Below are 23,656 nucleotides of genomic sequence, written 5' to 3'. Positions count from 1 at the left end.
ATAACTTTGCAAGCAATAAGGATGACCTTTTAGTGTGACCTCTGGCAGTCAGCCCCTCAGTGTTACAGTTACTGGGGTCCTTAGGGCGTGTTTTGCAAGTCAACAATCCACACAAAGCAGAAATACCCTGCTCTGGCCGATTGAGAATGCAAAGGCCCAATTCAGTGTGTTAAACAGCAGATTAAAGAGTCAGGCCAACTGAAAGGCCACAGCGCAACCCCAGACCCAGGAGTTAAGGACCCATGAATAACATGTGGTGACTCACACACAAAGGTACTGTGTCACTCACACCAGAGACGGGAATGTTGACGTCATGTCTCGCACGGGAATACGTCAAGGTGTAAAACATGCTATGCCACGGTTGACTGAAACCTTTTATTACATGTTTGAAATACTGTGCGTATGTCCACAAATATCTATACATGCAGCTCATTGTTGAGGATTTTTTATTTTACTCCAGACTACAGATGTGATAGCAGCATTACGGAGCTTTAATAATCGGATACATATTGTTATATCAGAAGTCTTTCCGCATGGGTGGTCTAGCTAGGCTAGAAGACACAGCATTGTCAGGTCTGGTAGTGGTCACCATGGAGATGGGCTAGACTTGGGGAGCTATCCAGCTTACTGGAAACGTGGTTTATTGTTGACTTTCAGGGAAGGGGAGGGGGCCTGCTTGTGGGGTGAGGGGTGGGAGGGGAGCATGGTCTCTTACTTCCTGGTAGTATGGACGTTTGCTCAGCATTGCATTCTCTCATTGTCCATGCATCTAAATGCACCTCTCTCACCTCTCAGGTCAGGTGTGATGACTCGTGGCCAGGCCTGTCAAAGGGCAAGTCGTAAGGAGGTTGCACATATAATACACGCACCCTTCCAAGAGCCCTTTCATTCACAACATTGGTAAACTATTTATATTACAAAGTGAGAAAATCAAAATATGATATGATAGAAATGCAGAGAAGACATTTATCAATATTAATAAAAACAAGGTTATCACATATGAATGACATTCCAGTGGTACTATGGCGCAATAAGATTGTGTTTAACACTTGTCTATTTTGAGAATTGCAAGACATTTTTAGCCAGGTGATATCAAATGTTGTTTTTTTATCCTCATGCTTTGTTTATCAACTAAGCTGCAGGTCTGGGAGACTGTTTCCCTGTGGCCTCATCACAGCAGATAAAAAGCCTTATTTCCCAGACTTCATTAGCATCAGTGATATAAGTGTATTGTGGCATTCCTGAATTAAAAAAAAAAAAAGTTGTTCTTTGCTGCCCTCTTGTGAACTTTATGAGAACTTCTCTCAAAAAAGTACAGATGCGTGCACTAGGACCCGGTCGTCACTAGTTAACACAGCCACAATTATGGCTAACCCCCGTCTATTTCTACAATTTATCTTGTTATAATCCGATTTTGAACCTAACCCCATGCCTAACGCTAACCTTAAATTAAGACCAAAAAAATAATGTTAGTTTAAATATTTTTTTTACGATACAGACAATTTTGACTTTGTGGCTGTCTAGTGGAAACCCTAGGACCCAGGATGATTTGACAGCAGTCTACCTATCAAACATGGCTGACCAAAACAAAACATCAGCTAAAGTAGAATTCGGCAATGAATTACTAAAGTAAGTGCACAGTTTAAACGCCGTGTCTATGAATAGGCACTCGGTGAATCATTTCTTACATAATAGTTTTTGTCAAATAAGTTAGCTTAATTTCGTACAGTTTTGTTGTGAAATTCGAGCTGTTATAAACGTGTTAGCAGCTAGTTAGCTAACCCATTCATAGACGCTAACTGTTACGGACAACGCTAGCTAGGCAATCTGAATGTGGTCGTCCTGTCTTTATCAGCGCGGTCAAATATCTTAATGCATTTTTGGGGGGTGATTTCTTACCATATATAGTGCGAAAGACATGTAGCCAGTGCTGACACCAATTGTAAACAGAGTCAGTCCTTGCAACTTGTTGTGCTTCTGATTCAATGACAGCCCATCTGAGCTGTTCGAAGCCCGCACGCGCAGCCACAAGATCCCGGTGCGCGGGCAGAAGGATTTCATTCCCACTGGGGCGGATCAGCAAAGGGATAGGCTTCAGCAGAGTTTGGACGAGCACTGGAATCTAGTATCTGAGGAGCGAGTGGAGAGGTTGTGAGTAATAGATGGAGGAACCAAGGACGACTAGAGTGACGGCTACTAGTATAATTAGATACTGTATGTGTCATCAACTTTAGACTGTTGGTGTGGTTAGATGATTATACCTAGTCTATATGTATTTGCAGCTAAACAAACATGTCAGTTCATTGGTGTTACTGTGCTTTACAGCTGGTGGCGTGACTGACTCCTTGTATGTTTTTGTGCCCAGAGGGAACCTGGTGAAGGCAGTGTGGATTCCCAGTGACATGATAGTGGAGCTGCAGTCACCAGCAGTGAGTAATGGTCAATCAGAGAGAGCGAAGGACTTTGTCATGACAAGCTCTCTGCCTCTGCTGATGTCTATTCGAGCTCACCTCTCATTAACATTTAGTATAGGCTAATGTCTAAAGATTTCACATGAAAACTGACATTACATTACTTCTCTGTTCTGCTGTAGGGGAAGTTTTGGCAGACTATGGGGTTTTCTGCCCATGGTAAGCAATGTCTACATCCAGAAGAGGCTCTCTATCTAATGGAGTGTGTAAGTGCATGGGCTCAGCGTTGCCAATAAACATGTTAATCGGGGAATTGTTACCATCTCACACCATTCAGGTTATAATTATCCCTGGTCGGATTGTTGTCACCTAATAAAGACATTTCCATTAGTTTGATACATGTGGATCCAAATAAGACAGAGTTTGTCATTTTTATCTTAGAATTGTTATCCCTTGTGATCCTCAAAATGAATAGGGAAACCTGCAAGTGTTCTACCAAGACCTGCCACTGTCCATCCAAGAGGGCTATGAGAGATTTCTATACTCGAAGACAATGAGTATACAGCATTACCAGGTATGAGAAAAGACAATATAATAAAATTCCAGCTAGTCTAAACTTATGATTTGACCTAACGTGATGATTTTATTTCCTCTAAAGGTTTTTGGCCATTTGAAGCGACTTGGTTATGTGGTGAACAGATTTGATCCCAGGTAATTGTCTCCCTCATGGGCATGAACTAGTCTAGATTCTAAGGCCATTCCTTTCCTTTAACTTTAACCTTTTCCTTAGTTGCATGCAAGCGACTGTATTTATGATCTGAGGATTGGTGTTGTTCCCTGTAGTTCTGTGCCATCGCAGTATGAGAGGCAGTTGAACCTGCCCCAGTCCCGAGACAGATCAGGAAGACTTCCGAAGAGGAAACACAGCCACAGCCCCACCTCCAGGTGAGTGAGCAGACAGACACACCGAGTTTATATTTAGACATGGTTTAATCACTCAGTCAACCCACACGCCTCAAAGCATTACTGTTCAATGTGAAACCCTGCCTTTCTGCCTCTTCTAATGCGCTCCAGGCACACAGGAACACAGGAGGGCCCCACTTCTAAGAGAATGGAGGAGGAGAAAGACTGCAACAGAGAGGAAGAGGACAAGAATCCTGACTCTCTTCCAGATCTTTCAGCCCCAGACATTGACGAAATCCAGACAGCATCACACGTTGACCCCACCACTTCAACCGAGGGTGGCCAGGGCAGGAGCTGGTGGTCAAAGGAAGGCTCCCCAGAGCCTGACTCTGAGCTGCCAGGTCAGCCCCAGAGCTCCCCTCGCTGGGACTTCAGCTCCATCCCCTTCCCAGACCTGGGCTCCAGACGCTGGCTCCCCAGCAGCCTGACCTCCCCAGACCCCTGCTTGCTGCCTGGGGCTGTGGGGTCAGTGGGGGCCTGCGATGTGGCCCCCTGGCTGCAGAGGCTCAACCTGCGGGAGGTGAGGATGTCCCGGCGTGAGTGGGAGAGGGAGCAGGACAGGGACCGGTACCGGAGGGACATCAAGCAGGACAGAGAGGTACGACGTTGCAGGAACTGGGCAGAGTACCAGGAGCTACAGGAGAGAAGGATTCAACGGAGCCGCAGAGATAGGCCAGCACACCTGTGGGAGGGGCCGGTCACACCCCTACATGACCCTGCACAGGTCACTTCAACTGGTAAATAATCTGTACTTCATTGCTGTCAATGACAAGTTCATATAAGTTCCAATATCTGTTTACTCTCTGTGATTCATTGTTACATGAACTCATTATCCCATGTGGTTTACCGAAGTTGAATTACATTTTTCATAAGCAGCATCTTGAATGGTTAAATGTCTAAATGGTTTTGACGTTTTTTCCTTCTTGGATGCAGGTGAGCTGCTGGATAAAATCAGTGTGATCAAATCCACACGGCTGCTGGAGGGAGCATCCAGGTATTCCTCTTTAGTATCTTATCTCGAACCCTGAAGTGGATTTAGTAGGAAATGCTAGCTGAGTGTTCCATCCCGGTTAGTGGTAATTGTATCTCCCTGCTTATTACATTTAACATTTACATTTAAGTCATTTAGCAGACGCTCTTATCCAGAGCGACTTACATTTTTAACCTTTATTTAACTAGGCAAGTCAGTTAAGAACAAACTCTTATTTTCAATGACGGCCTAGGAACAGTGGGTTAACTGCCTTGTTCAGGGGCAGAACGACAGATTTGTACCTTGTCAGCTCGGGGATTTGAACTTGCAACCTTTCGGTTACTAGCCCAACGCTCTAGCCACTAGGCTACCCTGCTGTTATTCATCATAACATCTATTAAGATGAGTGAAATTACAGTTAACGAAAATGTACACTTAATCCAGTATAAACTAATGTATAGGATTTATTATACAGGAGACAAAATTCACAAATTCTACAGCTCAATGGCAGAGTCATGTCTTAAGTGTAAAACTAATAATGACTCAATAATCCATGCTTTCTGGGAATGCTGTAAAGTTGTGGGCAGAGCTAGAAAGTTAACTGTCAGAATTATTACAATATAAATGTACTTTTAATCTGTCTTCATATTTCAAGACATGGCACATGGGGGTGTAGTGAGATATCCAATGGGTTGGACAATTCTCATCTTGAAAAAAGACGTATACTAAAAACGGGGAAATCAATCGATCCGCCATCATTAACACAATGGAAAAATCAAAGGATTTATTATGTCAATATTTAAATAGTATGGGCAACAGAGAAAAACAAATTGATACAATTTCAGGCCAAGTGGCAAACAATAATACAGGCACTATGGCAATCAATAATACAGGCACTAAGGATGGGGGTGTGAGCATGCGGGTCTGGGCAGATGAGATGTAGTCATTGTTTGTGTGTATCTGTAAGTTGTTGTTTTTGTATATGGAGTGGGAAAATGTATAAATAATAAGACGAGTGAAACCCTATACTGTGGGTTTGTTAAATATGATTAACATGTCCTAGGATGATATATACAATATGACGTAGAGGTGCCTACCATAGAAATATATTACATCTATTTCTATGCTGCCTGCCTTGTGTTTGACATTGGGCTTTGTCTTCTCAGTTTGAAAGGTTCAGAGGAGTGGAGAATCTGTTTCAACATTTACCAACCCGACACGGTTGCTGAATTCAAGAAAAGTGCTCCTGGAAAACCCTATTCTCGCATGTGTGTGTGCAGGTAAACATCCCAAAACTGGCAGGGGGTGTTTGCATACTTTATAATCAGTAAAAATAATACATAAAAAAATAATAACATTTTCAAAAGAGATGACACAAGACCACCTGCCATCAAAAGTAATCCTAAATGCACTATTATCAAATGCTACTGCACGCTGAATAATGTCTGCTGTCTTCTCCCAGTTTCGATGGTCCAGTGCCTGACTTGTGGACACTGAAATTGCTGGCTTTCCAGAGTGGGGACGTCCCGGTCACCTATGCAGTGGTGGACCACGGGGACATCTCCTTCTACTCCTTCAAGGACTTCCAGATACCCACAGACGTGTCCTTCTGAGGGCCTGACCACAGTTAACAGTCACACAGCCCTGGTTTAACTACTGCACCATGCCAGGGCTGCCTGTGGTGGATCTGAAACTCTGCAACTGGAACTAATGCCAAAGAAATGAACGAAACGGAATTCTCTTAGTGAATTGATGAACTGCAGTCCTCACACTGTTTGATGCTGTAGTATGCCTTCCTCCTGTGTTGCAGACTTCTTTTAGTGGGATATGATCGCCTGCATCTGATTGAAGGTAACTTACATTGTCTCCTCTCCAAACAATGTCACCATGTCTTATACCAAGCATGGTTTTGTAAAGCCTCTGAAGATTTTGAACCGAATTGGCTCGGTTTTCTTCTGCCTTTATCTCATCACCACCATTGGTTTTCTGGTATTCATATACTGTATCACGAGTGGCTTCACTATGTATGCACTTAGTATAGATGCAGTATGTGTAGATCATACGTATATCTCAGCCCTTTATTTTTGTCTATCTGCCCATATTTTAGATCCAATCAGCTTTACTGCCTGGCCTTTTGTTGTTGTAACCTCACATGTTTAAGTTACCTGACTCCTGTTCTCTTGTTGTTGTAACCTCACATGTTTAAGTTACCTGACTCCTGTTCTCTTGTTGTTGTAACCTCACATGTTTAAGTTACCTGACTCCTGTTCTCTTGTTGTTGTAACCTCACATGTTTAAGTTACCTGACTCCTGTTCTCTTGTTGTTGTAACCTCACATGTTTAAGTTACCTGACTCTTGTTCTCATGTTTTTGTTTCAAATTGCTTGTAAATGGTGGCCTGTATCTGTAGAGTTTATCTTCACATTATGTCTTTGTGGTTGAGTTATTGTTGCATTGTTCTCATTGTCCTTCCTAACAAAACCAATCCCCCAAAACCCAAGTAGTGCCTACCATACACTTCTGCCCATTACATAAAGAAAACAACCTTTATTCTACTTTTATGACATTCTGTCTGAAATCTATGGGACTAGTAAGCCTGTGTAATAACATGTTCTTTCCATTTCCTTTGGGTGGCCTAATCTGAAGATGTAAAGCACATACTCGTCTCTCTTATATCAGTCCACAAACTCAGTGGTGTTAAAACATTAAGATGAGGTTACTGACCACAACCTGCTCCTCTCAGCTGTAGTTTACCAGCAAACCCTGACCAGCAGTCCATCTGTGATGTGCAGTACAATAAATACACTGGATCTCTACCCTTCAGGATCACATTGTCTCTAAGTCAATAGGTTAGGAGGAGATTTGGGATTCTCTGCCTCTAACCCTATTACAGGGGCTGAGTCACTGGCTTACTGGTGCTCTTTCATGCCGTCCCTAGGAGGGGTGCGTCACTTGAGTGGGTTGAGTTACTGACGTGATCTTCCTGTCTGGGTTGGCGCCCCCCCTTGGTTTGTGCTGTGGTGGAGATCTTTGTGGGCTATACTCGGCCTTGTCTCAGGATTGTAAGTTGGTGGTTGAAGATATCCCTCTAGTGGTGCGGGGGCTGTGCTTTGGCAAAGTGGGTGGGGTTATATCCTTCCTGTTTGGCCCTGTCCGGGGGTATCTTCGGATGGGGCCACAGTGTCTCCTGACCGCTCCTGTCTCAGCCTCCAGTATTTATGCTGCAGTAGTTTGTGTCGGGGGGCTAGGGTCAGTTGGTTATACCTGGAGTACTTCTCCTGTCTTATCCAGTGTCCTGTGTGAATTTAAGTATGCTCTCTCTAATTCTCTCGTTCTCTCTTTCTTTCTCTCTCTCTGAGAACCTGAGCCCTAGGACCATACGTCAGGACTACCGGGCATGATGCCTCCTTGCTGTCCCCAGTCCGCCTGGCCTTGCTGCTATTCCAGTTTCAACTGTTCTGCCTGCGGTTATGGAACCACCACCTGTCCCAGACCTGTTGTTTTTCAACTCTTAATGATCGGCTATGAAAAGCCAACTGAAAATTATTCATGATTATTATTTGACCATGCTTGTCACTTATGAACATTTTTGAACATCTTGGCATAGTTCTGTTATAATCTCCACCCGGCACAGCCAGAAGAGGACTGGCCACCCCTCATAGCCTGGTTCCTCTCTAGGTTTCTTCCTAGGTTTTGGCCTTTCTAGGGAGTTTTTCCTAGCCACCGTGCTTCTACACCTGCATTGCTAGCTGTTTGGGGTTTTAGGCTGGGTTTCTGTACAGCACTTTGAGATATTAGCTGATGTACGAAGGGCTATATAAAATAAACTTGATTGATTTAATCCATAATAGAAGGACCGTTCCAAGTGCCTTTTGCATCCTTTTGATATTTTAAGTAGAAATTGTGCACCAATATTGCATTTTAACAGCATGTTCTATTAAATGAAATGCCCTTAATATAGACCACATGGAGAATTCAATTAATATGAAGAAAGGCTTGCTAAGGTGCCACAATTCAGCATCAACCCGGTGTTACTTCTAGGAAGATTTTAACCCACTTTAATCCCAAAATATCTCCATGTTTCCACCATCATTGTAACGCCCTAGTTATTTTGTTGCTTTGACAAAGTCATTTCTGAAGATTATGATTTATTTCACTTAACAGGTTAACCTTATGTGAACCTTATGTGAACTGAACTCTCATGTTTAATATGGTGAAACTATTCCTTTTTAAATATTTTTCAAAAGAAACATTGAACATCTAATAGTCAAATCATAGTGTAAAAGCAGGTGAGCTGGTTCTACTCTTTTTTTGTTGTTGTTGCCATTTTCTGGTGTTTTGTGGTGGAAAACTGAGCGGGTCGAACATAACACGTCAACCCTGTTACCCATAGACAGGCTAGACAATTTTTTACAATTTCATTTTTGTGAAGCTTGCATTTAATTGCTACTCCCTGTTTCACCCAACAAGCTTCCATTCCCGTCACACAGGGATTTATGGCTGATTTAAAAATACATATTAAACCCTGTTACGGTCCACCGTGTTACTTTATTTAGCCCTTAATAGGCACTTACTCTAGTCATTTATTTAACTTCTTTAGATGAGGAAACATGTTTTATGAAGATGAACATGTGCTCTTTATGACAGATTGCTAAAATGAGGTGAAATCAACAAAATAATTTGACTAAGTTACACTTCTCAAATGGCACTGAATTTGTGGAATGACCCAGAAGGTTTTGGCTTGAACACTCTGTACCGCTGACAATGGCCCGGAGTAAAGTCAACTAGCCACGTGATTGAGCCACACTCGCATAATGTTCTCCAACACATATAAAACACAGCCCTGTCCCACTTGGACACCATTCTGCTGGACCTGTGAGCCTAAACATACAGCAATGAGCACTCTGGCTTCTTCACTTGCTCTAATGGGTGAGTTCTCATTTTTGATTTCTCTCAGCTCCTCTTTCTCCTTGTTTGTCTTTGGCTTCTAAGAAAATAATACATTTTTTGGCACATTATTGAAAATGGAACTTGCTGATGAGTCCCATATTCTACCACGTATGGATAACCCATCCACTGTGCCACTATTTGTATCAGTTGTGATCCATGTCTTCTGTAATCTAAGGTAGGGTCTACTCTCATAAGCAGGTGGCGTCTCCACTATGGAGGACTGTTCCTATCATCGTCTTCAGGAACACTTGGGTCTGTCACAGAAAAATGAAAGTACAACAGGTCTGCGGCCTGTGGTGCACTGAACCAATGGTAAGTGTTTGTCTTTAAACCCTCTGCCAACATTTTGTTGGGTGAGCTCTGCCCTGAAACTGCAACTGGAACTAATATATATATACATACATACATACATACATACATATACATACACAGTGAGTAAACAGTATAAAAAATATATGATATGTTTATATCAATATTATAGTATATCAACAATATAAAGTATAATAATATTGATAATATAATATATCAATAATCAATATAAATAATTATATCAATCTGATACCCAACTGTGCAGTTGATAACATGGCATACAACCATTGGTTGATGCAATATAGTTGGCCTGGAACAAGACCTATGTTTGATGCAACACTTGGAGGATCATCCATACAAATTGTCTTACAGGAGACACACATGCTGCGTGTATAAGGAGAGAAGTATTTCAATTTTTTTCAGTAATTTATGTATTATGACTACGTAATCTATACAGAGCCTTCAGAAAGTATTCACACCCCTTGACTTTTTCTACATTTTGTTGTGTTACAAAGTGGGATTAAAATGGATTTAATTGTCATTCTTTTGTCAACGATACACAAAATACTCTCAGTGGAAGAACAATTCTAACATTTGTAAAAACTTTATGAGAATGAAAACACATCTTGGTTAGATACATATTCAACCGCCTGAATCAATACATGTTTAGAATCACCTTTGGCAGCGATTACTAAGAGTTTTCCACACCTGGATTGTGCAGCCCATTATTTTCAAAATCTTTCAAGCTCTGTCAAATTAGTTGTTGACCATTGCTAGACAACCATTTTCAGGTGTTGCCATAGATTTTCAAGTAGATTTCAGTCAAAACTGTAACTCAGCCACTTAGGAACATTCAGTGTCTTCTTGGTAAGCAACTCCAGTGTAGATTTGGCCTTATGTTTTAGGTTATTGTCCTGCTGAAAGGTGAATTCATCTCCCAGTGTCTGGTGGAGAGCCGACTGAACCAGATTTTCCTCCAGGATTTTGCTTGTGCTTAGCTCCATTCCGTTTATTTTTTCATCCTGAAAAACTCCCCAGTTTTTAACGACTACAAGCATACAAATAACATGATGCAGCCACTGCTATGCTTGAAAATAGGGAGAGTGGTACTGAGTAATGTATTGGATTTGCCCCAAACATAACGCTTTGTATTCAGGACAAAAAGTGAATTGCTTTGCCACATGGTTTGCAGTTTTATTTTAGTGCTTTGTTGCAAATCCCTGAGCGGTTTCCTTGCTCTCCGGCAACTGAGTTGGGAAGGACGCCTGTATCTTTGTAGTGACTGGGTGTATTGATACACCATCCAAACTTGAATTATTTTATTCACCATGCTCAAGGGATATTCAATCTCTGCTTTTTATTTTTATTTTACCCATCTACCAATAGGTGCCCTTCTTTGGGAGGCGTTTGAAAACCTCCCTGGTCTTTGTGGTTGAATCTGTGTTTGAAATTTACTGCTAGACAGATAATTATATGTGTGGGGTTCAGAGATGAGGTAGTCATTCTAAAATCATGTTAAACACTAGTATTGCACACAGAGTGAGTCCATACTTATTATGTGACTGGTTGAGCACATTTTTCTTCCTGAACTTATTTAGGCTTGCTATAACAAAGGGGTTAATTACTTAATGACTCAAGACATTTCAGCTTTTCATTTGTAAAAAAAATCGAAAAACTTAATTCCACTTTGACATTAAGGGATGTTGTGTGTAGGCCAATCTGAAGTTAAGTCAATACTTGCTTTGAACAAATATTACAAATAAATAGCAAAACTTTGTATTTTCCTACCCTTTAATACTGCAATGTTGCCCTGAGTCAACAAATTACATTGTAGGCTAGGGGTACAAGAGATTATGATTGGATTATAATTTGTAAGCCCCAAACCTCAAAACAAGAGCTAAAAAATGTTTTGGATGAAAAACAAAAAGGCATGTAGTATATGGTACTGTAGTGTTTATAACTTAATGTGGTTATTTCAATAATGTCAGCAGTTTGTTAGGAAGTGTGCAATTGCATTTCTGTTAGTACATATACATGGTACACTCTTAGGGGAAAAAAGTGCTATCTAGAATCTAAAGGGTTCTTTGGCTGTCCCAATAGGAGAACCCTTTGAAGAACCCTTTTTGGTTTCAGGTAGAACCATTTCCTCAGAGGGTTCCATGTAGAGCCCTTTCCACAGAGGGTTCTACCTGGAACCAAAAAGGGTTCTGCTATGGAGACAGCCGAAGAACCCTTTTTTCTAAGAGTGTATGTACTACTACCACCACTTATAGGTAACTGCCAAAATAATGGAAACACTTGAGTAAATGAGGAATACAAAGTATTTTGAAAGCAGGTGCTTCCACACAGGTGTGGTTCCTGAGTTAATTAAGCAATTAATATCCCATCACGCTTAGGGTCATGTATAAAAATACTGGGCAGGCCAATATTTTGGCTACCATGGCTATGCCCCCATAGGATAACAATGGACGTTAGTGGTCATTGAATGGTTTGATGAGCATGAAAATTATGTAAACCATATGCCATGCCAAGCCGTCTGTCACCAGATCTCAACCCCATTGAACACTTATGGGAGATTCTGAAGCGGCGCCTGAGACAGCATTTTACACCACCATCAACAAAACACCAAATTATATTTATTGTGGAAGAATGGTGTTGCATCCCTCCAATAGAATTCCAGACACTTATAGAATCTATTCCAATATGCATTTAAACTCTTCTGGCTCGTGGAGGCCCAACGCCCTAATAAGACACTTTATGTTGGTGTTTCCTTTATTTTGGCAGTTACCTGTACATCAATTTGAATTTATTCATTTCTGATTGTCTGCAGAATGAGAAGTCCTCAACTTTCACCAGCTATGTCTTAATCTCAACAGTAAGTACAGATGTTGTTGATATTTATTCACTCCGATTTATTTACCTTACTTGTTGTAATAATAATAGATTTTCATGTACCTTTACTTTCTTAACTCTTATGTACAGGCCTGGGTGAATTACTTCATAGCTTGGGAACCAACGGAATTTTGTGGAATTTCAAAAATGACTGTTCCAAGAGAACGGGTCTGGATACCAGATATAGGTATCCAAGAAGAGTGAGTACCATTCATAAGTCTCAGCAATATTTCAGCAGTCAACACATTTTCACTATTTATAGATTTTTTCCCCCCTTCTGTTTCCTTAAAATTAAATGCATTTGAATAGCTTTGTAATTATACTATAACATGATAACAAAAGTGATCCTTCTCTACTTCATCGTTACCCTTTATGTACAGTTCATCACAATTAAATACCGTTTATCATAGAGTTTCCACTAAAAGTGGTCATACCACACAGTATATACTACATAACATAGCATGCCAATAAAACATCTGTCGTTGCTGTATCTTTCATTGCTGTCATCCAACAACCACGAGACAGCCTACAGGGAGGTGAGAGCCCTGGTGGAACAGTGCAAGGAAAATTTACCTCTCCCTCAACAAAACGAAGGAGCTGATCTTGGAGATGGCCGAGAGAGATCGACCCCATCCACATGGACGGGGCCGCAGTAGAGCAGATCAAAAGCTTCAAGTTCTTCAGCGTGGATATCACTGAGGACCTGAAATGGTCCCTCCACACCGACACTGTGGTGAAGAAGGCACAACAGTGCCTCTTCAACCTCATGAGGCTGGAGAAATTCGGCTTATCCCCTAAGACCCTTAAGAACTTCTACAGATGCACCATTGAGAGCATTCTGTCGGGCTGTATCACTGCCTGGTATGGCAACTGCACCACCCACAACCGCAGGGCTCTCCAGAGGGTGGTGCGGTCAGCCCAACACTTCACTGAGGGCACACTGCCTCCAGGACATCTACAACACCTGGTGTCATAGGAAGGTCAAGAGGATAATCAAGGACCTAAGCCACCCAAGCCACGACCTATTCATCCGCTACCATCTAGCAGGCGGAGACAGTACAGGTGCATCAAAGCTGGGACGGAGAGACTAAAAAACAGCTTCTTTCTCCAGGCCATCAGACTGCTAAACAGTTATCACTAGACGGCCTCCGCCCAGTACCTTGCCCTGCACCTAGCCGGCTACCACAGGGAACTCTACCCTGCACCTTAGAGACTGCTTCCCTAAGTACATAGTCATTGAACACTGGTCACTTAAATTATGTTTCATAATGTGTATTGGTCAAAAATGGTTTGTGATTAGAAACAGATAAGATTAACATTCCTGCAACATTATTTTGTTAACTTAATTTCTCAGATAAAATTAACTCGCTTTATAAGTACTGTATTATCAACATAGCTCATCCATTTAACTACTGCTGTACATACATTTTTCCTACATATATTGTTCATACTGTCTACACACCAGGTCTTTATATTCCGGACTCTGACATTGCCCTTTTTGATATTACTCGATCTGATATCTTAATTTCTTGTTTCTTTTTGTGTATTAGTTTTGTCCCGCTAGATATTTACTGCATTGCTGGAGCTAGAAACACAAGCATTTTGCTGCACCTACTTTAACGTCCTGTTATGGAGACGCAGGTACAGTTGGTGAGTTTTATATAAACGAACATGGCGCGATACAAAACAAGCGAAGCGTCTGACATGAAAACAGAAACAATACTGCCTGGTGAGAAAAACTACAGGGGATCAATAATCAGGGTAGTGAGAAAGTCCAGGTGTGCCTAATGATGGGGCACAGGTGTGCGTAATAATTGTTGTCAGGTGTGCATAATAATGGGTTGCCAGGACCGATGGTTAGTAAACTGGCAACGTCGAGTGCCGGAGCGGGAGTAGACGTTACACTACCGCTAATCTGTGTACGGGACAAATACACTTTGATTGGATTATTTGTAGTTGATTGTCAACCATAGAAACCATGATGATATACTGATAAAAAGTTATCATCTTTCAGCTTGCCTTTGTAGGGAACAAACAATGGGCATTGGAGCTGAATATGAGAACCCTATGTCTCTGTGTGTTTAATGCGCTGTTTCAGGGGAAAAATACAAAGCTGCTTTTATGAAAAGTCTGTTTGATGTCCTTTGAAACCGGATCTCAGTCTGGGATAAGATGAACAACATTTTTTGCCTTCGCACTGTCCCACTGAACTATACTTCTGAACTTTACTTCCTTTACTAACTGCCCCATTAGATGTTTTATAAATGTTGTAACTTTGTAAATCTTTTAATTTTGGGTCCTTCATAGTAGCTGAAGAGGTCCATCAGCCACTCCTTGGGCTACAATACCTATTTTGCCAATTGGCCTGGACCCCTTTTACTGCGGATACGGAGTCCCGCCGATCCTTCACGACTGGTCTACCGACGTGATCCGCCCGAGGGGGTTTTCAACAAGCTCCTCCGTCGCGACTTCCTCTGAATGCCCGTCTGCTAGCCGTCTAGAGCATATCAGACTGTTAGTTGAAGAGGTCCATCAGCCAATTTTCTTGGGTTACAATACCTATTTTGCCAATTGGCCTGAACCCTTTTACTACACGGAGCCCTGCCGATCCATCACGACTGGTCTGCCGACGTAACCGCCCGAGGGGGCTACAACTGACTCTTCCGTCACAACGTCCCCCTAAGGCCCTTCTGCTAGCCCCGGCTAGATGTCTGAATCGCAGTGTCTCCAGCCCGCCTAGCTCCATGATCACTCGGCTACGCATGCCTCTCCCTAATGTCAATATGCCTTGTCCATTGCTGTTTTGGTTAGTGATTATTATCTTATTTCACTGTAGAGCCTCCAGCCCTGCTCAATATGCCTTAGCTAACCATTTTGTTCCACCTCCCAGTTGCAATCTACTGTCATACTATCCAGGTCTGTGCCCAAACAATTTGAGCTTCTACTTTTAAAAATACACCTTTCCAGAAACAAGTCTCTCACCGTTGCCACTTGCTATAGACCACCTTCTGCCCCCAGTTGTGCCCTGGAAACCATATGTGAATTGATTGCCCCCATCTATCTTCAGAGCTCGTGCTGTTAGGTGACCAAAACTGGGACATGCTTAACACCCCGGCCGTCCTACAATCTAAGATAGATGCCTTCAATCTCACACAAATTATCAATGAACCTACCAGTTACAACCCCAAATCCGTAAACACGGGCACCCTCTTAGATATTATCCTAACCAACCTGCCCTCCAAATACACCTCTGCTGTCTTCAACCAGGATCTCAGCGATCACTGCCTCATTGCCTGCGTCCGTAATGGGTCTGCGGTCAAACGACCACCCCTCATCACTGTCAAACGCTCCCCAAAATACTTCAGCGAGCAGGCCTTTCTAATCGACCTGGCCCGGGTATCCTGGAAGGATATTGACCTCATTCCGTCAGTAGAGGATGCCTGGTTATTCTATAAAAGTGCTTTCCTCACCATCTTAAATAAGCATGCCCCGTTCAAAAAATGTAGAACCAGGAACAGATATAGCCCTTGGTTCACTCCAGACCTGACTACCCTTGACCAGCACAAAAACATCCTGCGGCGTACTGCATTAGCATCAAATAGCCCCCGCGATATGCAACTTTTCAGGGAAATTAGGAACCAATATACACAGGCAGGCTAGCTTTTTCAAACAGAAATTTGCATCCTGTAGCACAAACTCCCAAAAGTTCTGGGACACTGTAAAGTCCATGGAGAATAAGAGCACCTCCTCCCAGCTGCTCACTGCACTGAGGCTAGGAAACACTGTCACCACCGATAAATCCACGATAATTGAGAATTTCAATAAGCATTTTTCTACGGCTGGCCATGCTTCCCACCTGGCTACCCCTACTCCGGTCAACAGCCCTGCACCCCGCACAGCAACTTGCCCTAGCCTCCCCCATTTCTCCTTCACCCAAATCCAGATAGCCGATGTTCTGAAAGAGGTGCAAAATCTGGACTCCTACAAATCAGCCGGGCTAGACAATCTGGACTCTCTCTTTCTAAAATTAATCGCCGCAATTGTTGCAACCCCTATTACTAGCCTGTTCAACCTCTCTTTCGTATCGTCTGAAATCCCCAAAGATTGGAAATCTGCCGCGGTCATCCCCCTCTTCAAAGGGGGAGACACTCTAGACCCAAACTGTTACAGACCTATATCTATCCTACCCTGCCTTTCTAAGGTCTTCGAAGGCCAAGTTAACAAACAGATCACCGACCATTTTGAATCCCGCCGTACCTTCTCCACTATGCAATCTGGTTTCCAAGCTGGTCATGGGTGCACCTCAGCCACGCTCAAGGTCCTAAACGATATCATAACTGCCATCGATAAGAGACAATATTGTGCAGCTGTATTCATCGACCTGGCCAAGGCTTTCGACTCTGTCAATCACCACATTCTTATTGGCAGACTTAAAAGCCTTGGTTTCTCAAATGACTGCCTCGCCTGGTTCACCAACTACTTCTCAGACAGACTTCAGTGTGTCAAATTGGAGGGCCTGTTGTCCGGACCTCTGGCAGTCTCTATGGGGGTGCCACAGGGTTCAATTCTCGGGCCGACTCTTTTCTCTGTATACATCAATTATGTCGCTCTTGCTGCTGGTGATTCTCTGATCTACCTCTACGCAGATGACACCATTCTGTATACTTCTGGCCCTTCTTTGGACACTGTGTTAACTAATCTCCAGACAAGCTTCAATGTCATACAACTCTCCTTCCGTGGCCTCCAACTGCTCTTAAATGCAAGTAAAACTAAATGCATGCTCTTCAACCGATCGCTGCCCGCACCTGCCTGCCCGTCCAGCATCACTACTCTGGATGGTTCTGACTTAGAATATGTGGACAACTACAAATACCTAGGTGTCTGGTTAGATTGTAAACTCTCCTTCCAGACTCACGTTAAGCATCTCCAATCCAAAATTAAATCTAGAATCGGCTTCCTATTTCGCAACAAAGCATGCGCTTCACTCATGCTGCCAAACATACCCTCGTAAAACTGACCATCCTACCGATCCTTGACTTCGGCGATGTCCTTTACAAAATAGCCTCCAACACTCTACTCAGCAAATTGAATGCAGTCTATCACAGTGCCATCTGTTTTGTCACCAAAACGCCATATACTACCCACCACTGCGACCTGTATGCTCTCGTTGGCTGGCCCTGGCTTCATATTCGTCGCCAAACCCACTGGCTCCAGGTCATCTATAAGTCTTTGCTAGGTAAAGCCCCTCCTTATCTCAGCTCACTGGTCACCATAGCAGCACCCACCCATAGCACGCTCTCCAGCAGGTATATTTCACTGGTCACCCCCAAAGCCAATTTCTCCTTTGGCAGCCTTTCCTTCCAGCTCTCTCCTGCCAATGACTGGAACGAATTGCAAAAATCACTGAAGCTGGAGACTCATATCTCCCTCTCTAACTTTAAGCACCAGCTGTCAGAGCAGCTCACAGATCACTGCACCTGTACATAGCCCATCTGTAAATAGCCCATCCAACTACCTCATCCCCATACTGTAATTTATTGTTTTGCTCCTTTGCACCCCAGTATCTCCACTTGCACATTCATCTTCTGCACATCTATCACTCCAGTGTTTAATTGCTAAATTGTAATTATTTCACCACTATGGCCTATTTATTGCCTTACCTCCCTTATCTTACCTCATTTACACACTGTATATATACTTTTCTATTGTGTTATTGACTGTAAGTTTGTTTATTCCATGTGTCGCACTGCTTTGGTTTATCTTGGCCAGGTCGCAGTTGTAAATTAGAACTTGTTCTCAACTGGCTTACCTGGTTAAATAAAGGTGAAATAAAAATAATTTTAAAAAACAAGCTTTGATGTTATTCAGAAGTAACATATCATTGTCTTCCTTGGTAAAGAAAGTAAATTCTTACAGTGGCCAAATACTGATGTATCTTTGTCTGCACTTTCAGCATCTCTGATACAAGTAATACCATATTGAGCCCATATGTCCAGGTGCATCATAATTGGTTAGCTCAAGTGATTGATCAGCGCCGGCTAACCACTTCCTGCAAGATGGATCTTTATAGGTTCCCCCTTGACACCCAGAGCTGCAGCATCACCTTTAGTCCATGATACACAGAGGTAACACCCCCCTCCACACGTGTCTTTGTACCTTAGCCTCTTTCATCAACTCCTTTTTCTCATCTCCTTTTCAGAGGGCTGTACTATACAAACATGTAACATCAACAAAATATTTTATCTCTTCAGCATCAGATATAAAATTGCGGGCATTCGCCAGCACCACTGCAGTGAACCACATAACTAGGGAGAGCATGACTACACTGGATGAGTGGGGCTTCCTGGGCATTGCTATGACTGAGGAAGAACCAAATTATGGTGGTGATGAAAGATGGCATTACCTAATATACAAGGTATTAACTGAGGCAAATGACAGCATGATTTAAAAATAGAATGACTGTTGTTATGTTAGGACTATTTCATAATTTACAAGAGACTAATACAAACTGAAGGGATCACACTTGTCCCTTTCATAATTATAATGAGTATTTTTGATAAGTATTTTTTGTCTATTGTGCATTCTAATTAATATGATCCTTTTCCCCTTCCATACAGATCACCTTGCGAAGGAGGCCACTATTATATATAATATACCTTGTGGTACCAATCGCCTTTTTTCTTGTGTTGGATTTGGCCTCCTTTTTCATCAGTGAGGCCAAAGGGGAAAAGCTAGGCTTCAAAGTGACCATACTCTTGTCCATTTCTGTCCTATTGTTGATTCTCAATGACATCCTGCCCTCCACAGCAAACAACCTGCCAGTGATAGGTGAGAGGTTAACACATTATTGGTTTACAGCACGGTAAATACAAGAACCCCCCTCCACATTGTATTTAGCCTTGTGTTTTTTGAACAGTCTTATTCTCATCTACATTCTGAGTATTTCCCCATAATCACCTAAGTGTTTTCATTTTACAGTTAAGGTCAGAAGTTTACATACACCTTAGCCAAATACATTTAAACTCAGTTTTTCACAATTCCTGACATTTAATCCCGGTAAAAATTCCCTGTTTTAGATCAGATAGGATCACCAATTTATTTTAAGAATGTGAAATGTCAGAATAATAGTAGAGAACAATTTATTTCAGCTTTTATTTCTTTCATCACATTCCCAGTGGGTCAGAAGTTTACATACACTCAATTAGTATTTGGTAGCATTGCCTTTAAATTGTTTAATTTGGGTCAAACGTGTCGGGTAGCCTTCCACAAGCTTGCCACAATAAGTTGGGTGAATTTTGGCCCATTCCTCCTGACAGAGCTGGTGTAACTGAGTCATGTTTGTAGGCCTCCTTGCTCCCACACGCTTTTTCAGTTCTGCCCACAAATTTTCTATAGGATTGAGGTCAGGGCTTTGTGATGGCCACTCCAATACCTTGACTTTGTTGTCCTTAAGCCATTTTTCCACAACTTTGGAAGTATGCTTGGGGTCATTGTCCATTTGGAAGAACCGTTTGCGACCAAGCTTTAACTTCCTGACTTCTAACTTGAGATATTGCTTCAATATATCCACATAATTGTCCTTCATGATGCCATCTATTTTGTGAAGTGCACCAGTCCCTCCTGCAGCAAAGCACCCACACAACATGATGCTGCCACCCCCGTGCTTCACGGTTGGGATGGTGTTCTTCGGCTTGCAAGGCTCCCCCTTTTTCCTCCAAACATAACGATGGTCATTATGGCCAAACGGTTCTATTTTTGTTTCATCAGACCAGAGGACATTTCTCCAAGAAGTACAATCTATGTCCCCACGGTTTGGTTTTGGAGCAGTGGCTTCTTCCTTGCTGAGCGGCCTTTCGGGTTATGTCGATATAGGACTCTATTTACTGTGGATATAGATAGTTTTTTACCTGATTCCTCCATTATCTTCACAGGGTCCTTTGCTGTTGTTCTGGGATTGATTTGCACTTTTCGCACCAAAGTACATTCATCTCTAGGAGACAGAACATGTATCCTTCCTGAGCGGTATGATGGCTGCGTGGTCCCATGGTGTTTATACTTGCGTACTATTGTTCGTACAGATGAACGTGGTACCTTCAGGCGTTTGGAAATTGCTCCCAAGGATGAACCAGACTTGTGGAGGTCTACAATTTATTTTCTGAAGTCTTGGCTGATTTCTTTTGATTTTCCCATGATGTCAAGCAAAGAGGCACTGAGTTTGAAGGTAGGCCTTGAAATACTTCCACAGGTACACCTCCAATTGACTCAAATTATGTCAATTAGCCTATCAGAAGCTTCTAAAGCCATGACATCATTTTCTGGATTTTTCCAAGCTGTTTAAAGGCACAGTCAACTTAGTGTATGTAAACTTCTGACCCACTGGAATTGTGATACAGTGAATTATAAGTGAAATAATCTGTCTGTAAACAATTGTTGGAAAAATGACTTGTGTCGTGCACAAAGTAGATGTCCTAACCGACTTGCCAAAACTATAGTTTGTTAACAAGAAATTTGTGGAGTGGTTGAAAAAGGAGTTTTAATTACTCCGACCTATGTGTATGTTAAACTTCTGACTTCAACTGTATATCATTGACATCTCCCTTTCTCCAGCTCTTTACTGCATTGTAATCTTTGCCCTTACGGGCCTCAGCCTCCTTGGGACCATGCTGATGAGCTTCCTGATTAATATGGACAGCAGGGTTGGTCAGGACGTCCAGACCTCTGCTAAGACCTGCAAAGAGACTCAGGAAGAGACTGAATGCCAAAGAGGTGAAATCTGTTATTTTGTCATTCTCATAAGAGATTGATTATGATCTAGGACATTACTGAGGCCATAGAAGTAGAACATAACACCCCCAACACAATTGATTCGACTCCAGAAACTGCAAGAAAACCTTCCAATTTTCTTCTTAGAGCCTGAGAGAGATGCTGAGAGCAGCCTGGAGAAGGTGGACACCTTTAACAAGAAGGACCTCGATGGAGACTGGCTGAACAACCCTCACCTGCTGCAGCTGATCCTAAAGGAGGTGCAGAACATACGGCAGGAATGGTTCTCTGTTAATGTGAGATGTGGCCAGAAGAAGCCTGGGTACTGGGAGAAAGTGGCCAGACGCATTGACCAGGCTTACTTTTGCCTTTATCTCATTACCACCATTAGTTTTCTGATATTCATAAGTTTCATGTGGCTTCACTAACTGTACACAGTGCATTTACAATATATGAGGATTTTTAGGCTCTTTGGGTTACTTATATGCATAATATTGGTACTTAAATGGTAAATAATACTGGCAAATTCCAATAAATTATTCTTTATAAATAGCTGTTTCCCTGCAAGACCTGTAGACTAATCTTCATTACCTAACCTGACTTAGGTTCACTTGACTACTGCTTCTGTTGTTAAGGCTATTGTTCATGTCTGTGATTGAGCTAACTGAAATAAATAAATTACTATTTGCAACATATTCATTAAGTTGTTTCCAGTAGCGGTGCGTGGGAAAAATCTATGGGCAAGCCTCCCCAAAAACAATCACATTACAACCTATGTATTGTTGTTTGCTCTATAACCTGTGATATACAGTGCATTCGGAAAGTATTCAGACCCCTTGATTTTTTACAGCTTTATTCTAAAATGTATTTTAAAAAAAATAAAATTCTCATCAATCTACACACAATACCCCATAATGACAAAGTGATAACAGGTTTTTAGAAATGTTTGCAAATTTATTACAAATTAAAAACTAAAATACCCTATTGACATAAGTATTCAGACCCTTTGCTTTGAGACTCGAAATTTAGCTCAGGTGCATCCTGTTTCCATTTATCCTTCAGATGTTTCTACAACTTGATTGGAGTCCACCTGTGGTAAATTCAATTGATTGGACATGATATGGAAAGGCACACACCTGCCTATATAAGGTCCCACAGTTGACAGTGCATGTCAGAGCAAAAACCAAGCCATGAGGTCGAAGGAATTGTCTGTAGAGCTCCGAGACAGGATTGAATCAAGGTACAGATCTGGGGAAGGGTACCAAAACATTTCTGCAGCATTGAAGGTCCCCAAGAACACAGTGGCCTCCATCATTCTAACATGGAAGAAGTTTGGAACCAGCAATACGCTTCCTAGAGTTGGGCCCGGCCAAACTGAGCAATCTGGGGAGAAGGGCATTGGTCAGTGGGGTGACCACGAACCCAATGGCCACTCTTACAGAGCTCCAGAGTTCCTCTATGGAGATGAGAGAACCTTCCAGAAGGACAACCATCTCTGCAGCAATCAGGCCTTTGTGGTAGAGTGGCCAGACGGAAGCCACTCCTCAGTAAAAGGCACACGTCAGCCCGCTTGGAGTTTGCCAAAAGGCACCTAAAGACTCTCAGACTATGAGAAACAAGATTCTCTGGTCTGATGAAACCAAGATTGGACTCTTTCGCCTGAATGCCAAGCGTCACGTCTGGAGGAAACCTGGCACCATCCCTACAGTGAAGCATGGTGGTGGCAGCATTATGCTGTGAGGATGTTTTTAATCGGCAGGGACTGGGAGACTAGTCAGGATCAAGGCAAAGATGAACGGAGAAAAGTACAGAGAGATCCTTGATGACAACCGTCTCCAGAGCACTCAGGACCTCAAACTGGGGCGAAGGTTCACCTTCCAACAGGACAACGACCCTAAGCACACAGCCAAGACATCGCAGGATTAGCTTCAGGACAAGTCTCTGAATGTCCTTGAGGTGCCCAGCCAGAGCCCGGACTTGAACTAGATTGAACATCTCTGGAGAGACCTGAAAATAGCTGTGCAGCAACGCTCCCCATCCAACCTGACAGAGCTTGAGAGGATCTGCATAGAAGAATGGGAGAAACTCCACAAATACATGTGTGCCAGGCTTGTAGCGTCATACCCAAGAAGCCTCAAGGCTGTAATCACTGCCAAAAGTGTTTCAACAAAGTACAGATTAAAGGGTCTGAATACTTATGTAAATGTGATTTTTCTTTAAAAAGATGTTAATACATTTTCTAGCATTTCTAAAAACCTGTTTTTGTTTTGTCATTATGGGTATTGTGTGTAGATTAAATAGATGTTTTTTTTTGTCCATTTCAGAATAGGGCTGTAATGTAACAAAATTCGGAAAAAGTCAATGTCCTGAAAACTTTCTGAATGCACTGTAAAGGCCT

General features: G+C 42.3%; 2 protein-coding genes and 1 long non-coding RNA gene across 6 annotated transcripts; all 3 read left to right on the top strand.

Annotated features, from left to right (window-relative positions):
- The first annotated feature begins 1,353 nt into the window (after positions 1–1,353).
- Positions 1,354–7,743, top strand: LOC120034512 (tRNA-splicing endonuclease subunit Sen54-like). Of its 3 annotated transcripts, XR_005474043.1 has the most exons (12): positions 1,354–1,629; positions 1,993–2,151; positions 2,366–2,429; positions 2,594–2,677; positions 2,887–2,985; positions 3,070–3,122; positions 3,255–3,356; positions 3,486–4,111; positions 4,308–4,368; positions 5,511–5,624; positions 5,807–6,195; positions 7,704–7,743. XR_005474043.1 is itself a non-coding variant. In XM_038981102.1 (11 exons), the coding sequence occupies exons 1-11, from the start codon at positions 1,574–1,576 to the stop codon at positions 5,955–5,957; spliced, it is 1,569 nt and encodes a 522-aa protein (XP_038837030.1). In that variant the 5' UTR covers positions 1,354–1,573; the 3' UTR covers positions 5,958–7,286. The 3 variants fall into 3 exon arrangements, 2 of the variants coding, with proteins under 2 accessions (XP_038837030.1, XP_038837031.1); XM_038981102.1 differs by lacking the exon at positions 7,704–7,743 and having other exon boundaries at positions 5,807–7,286; XM_038981103.1 differs by lacking the exons at positions 1,354–1,629; positions 7,704–7,743 and having other exon boundaries at positions 2,116–2,214; positions 5,807–7,286.
- A 1,452-nt stretch (positions 7,744–9,195) lies between these two features.
- LOC120034578 lies at positions 9,196–15,316 on the top strand. 2 transcript variants are annotated; one of them, XR_005474046.1, is made up of 5 exons: positions 9,196–9,273; positions 9,493–9,606; positions 12,434–12,478; positions 12,586–12,695; positions 13,021–15,316. It is a non-coding gene; the product is annotated as an uncharacterized LOC120034578 (long non-coding RNA). The 2 variants fall into 2 exon arrangements; XR_005474047.1 differs by having other exon boundaries at positions 9,220–9,273; positions 9,490–9,606.
- Positions 15,317–18,272: 2,956 nt separating this feature from the next.
- Positions 18,273–22,011, top strand: LOC120034468 (5-hydroxytryptamine receptor 3A-like). Its single transcript, XM_038981042.1, has 5 exons — positions 18,273–18,620; positions 18,747–18,910; positions 19,113–19,323; positions 21,103–21,261; positions 21,406–22,011. Exons 1-5 carry the CDS (start codon positions 18,608–18,610, stop codon positions 21,684–21,686), a joined length of 828 nt encoding a protein of 275 aa, XP_038836970.1. The 5' UTR covers positions 18,273–18,607; the 3' UTR covers positions 21,687–22,011.
- Positions 22,012–23,656: the final 1,645 nt, after the last annotated feature.

The sequence above is a fragment of the Salvelinus namaycush genome, chromosome 41 (assembly GCF_016432855.1).
Source record: "Salvelinus namaycush isolate Seneca chromosome 41, SaNama_1.0, whole genome shotgun sequence".
Lineage (NCBI taxonomy): Eukaryota > Metazoa > Chordata > Actinopteri > Salmoniformes > Salmonidae > Salvelinus > Salvelinus namaycush.
The sequence above is the reverse complement of the archived record's forward strand: the minus strand, read 5'-3'. Positions and strand labels throughout refer to the sequence as shown.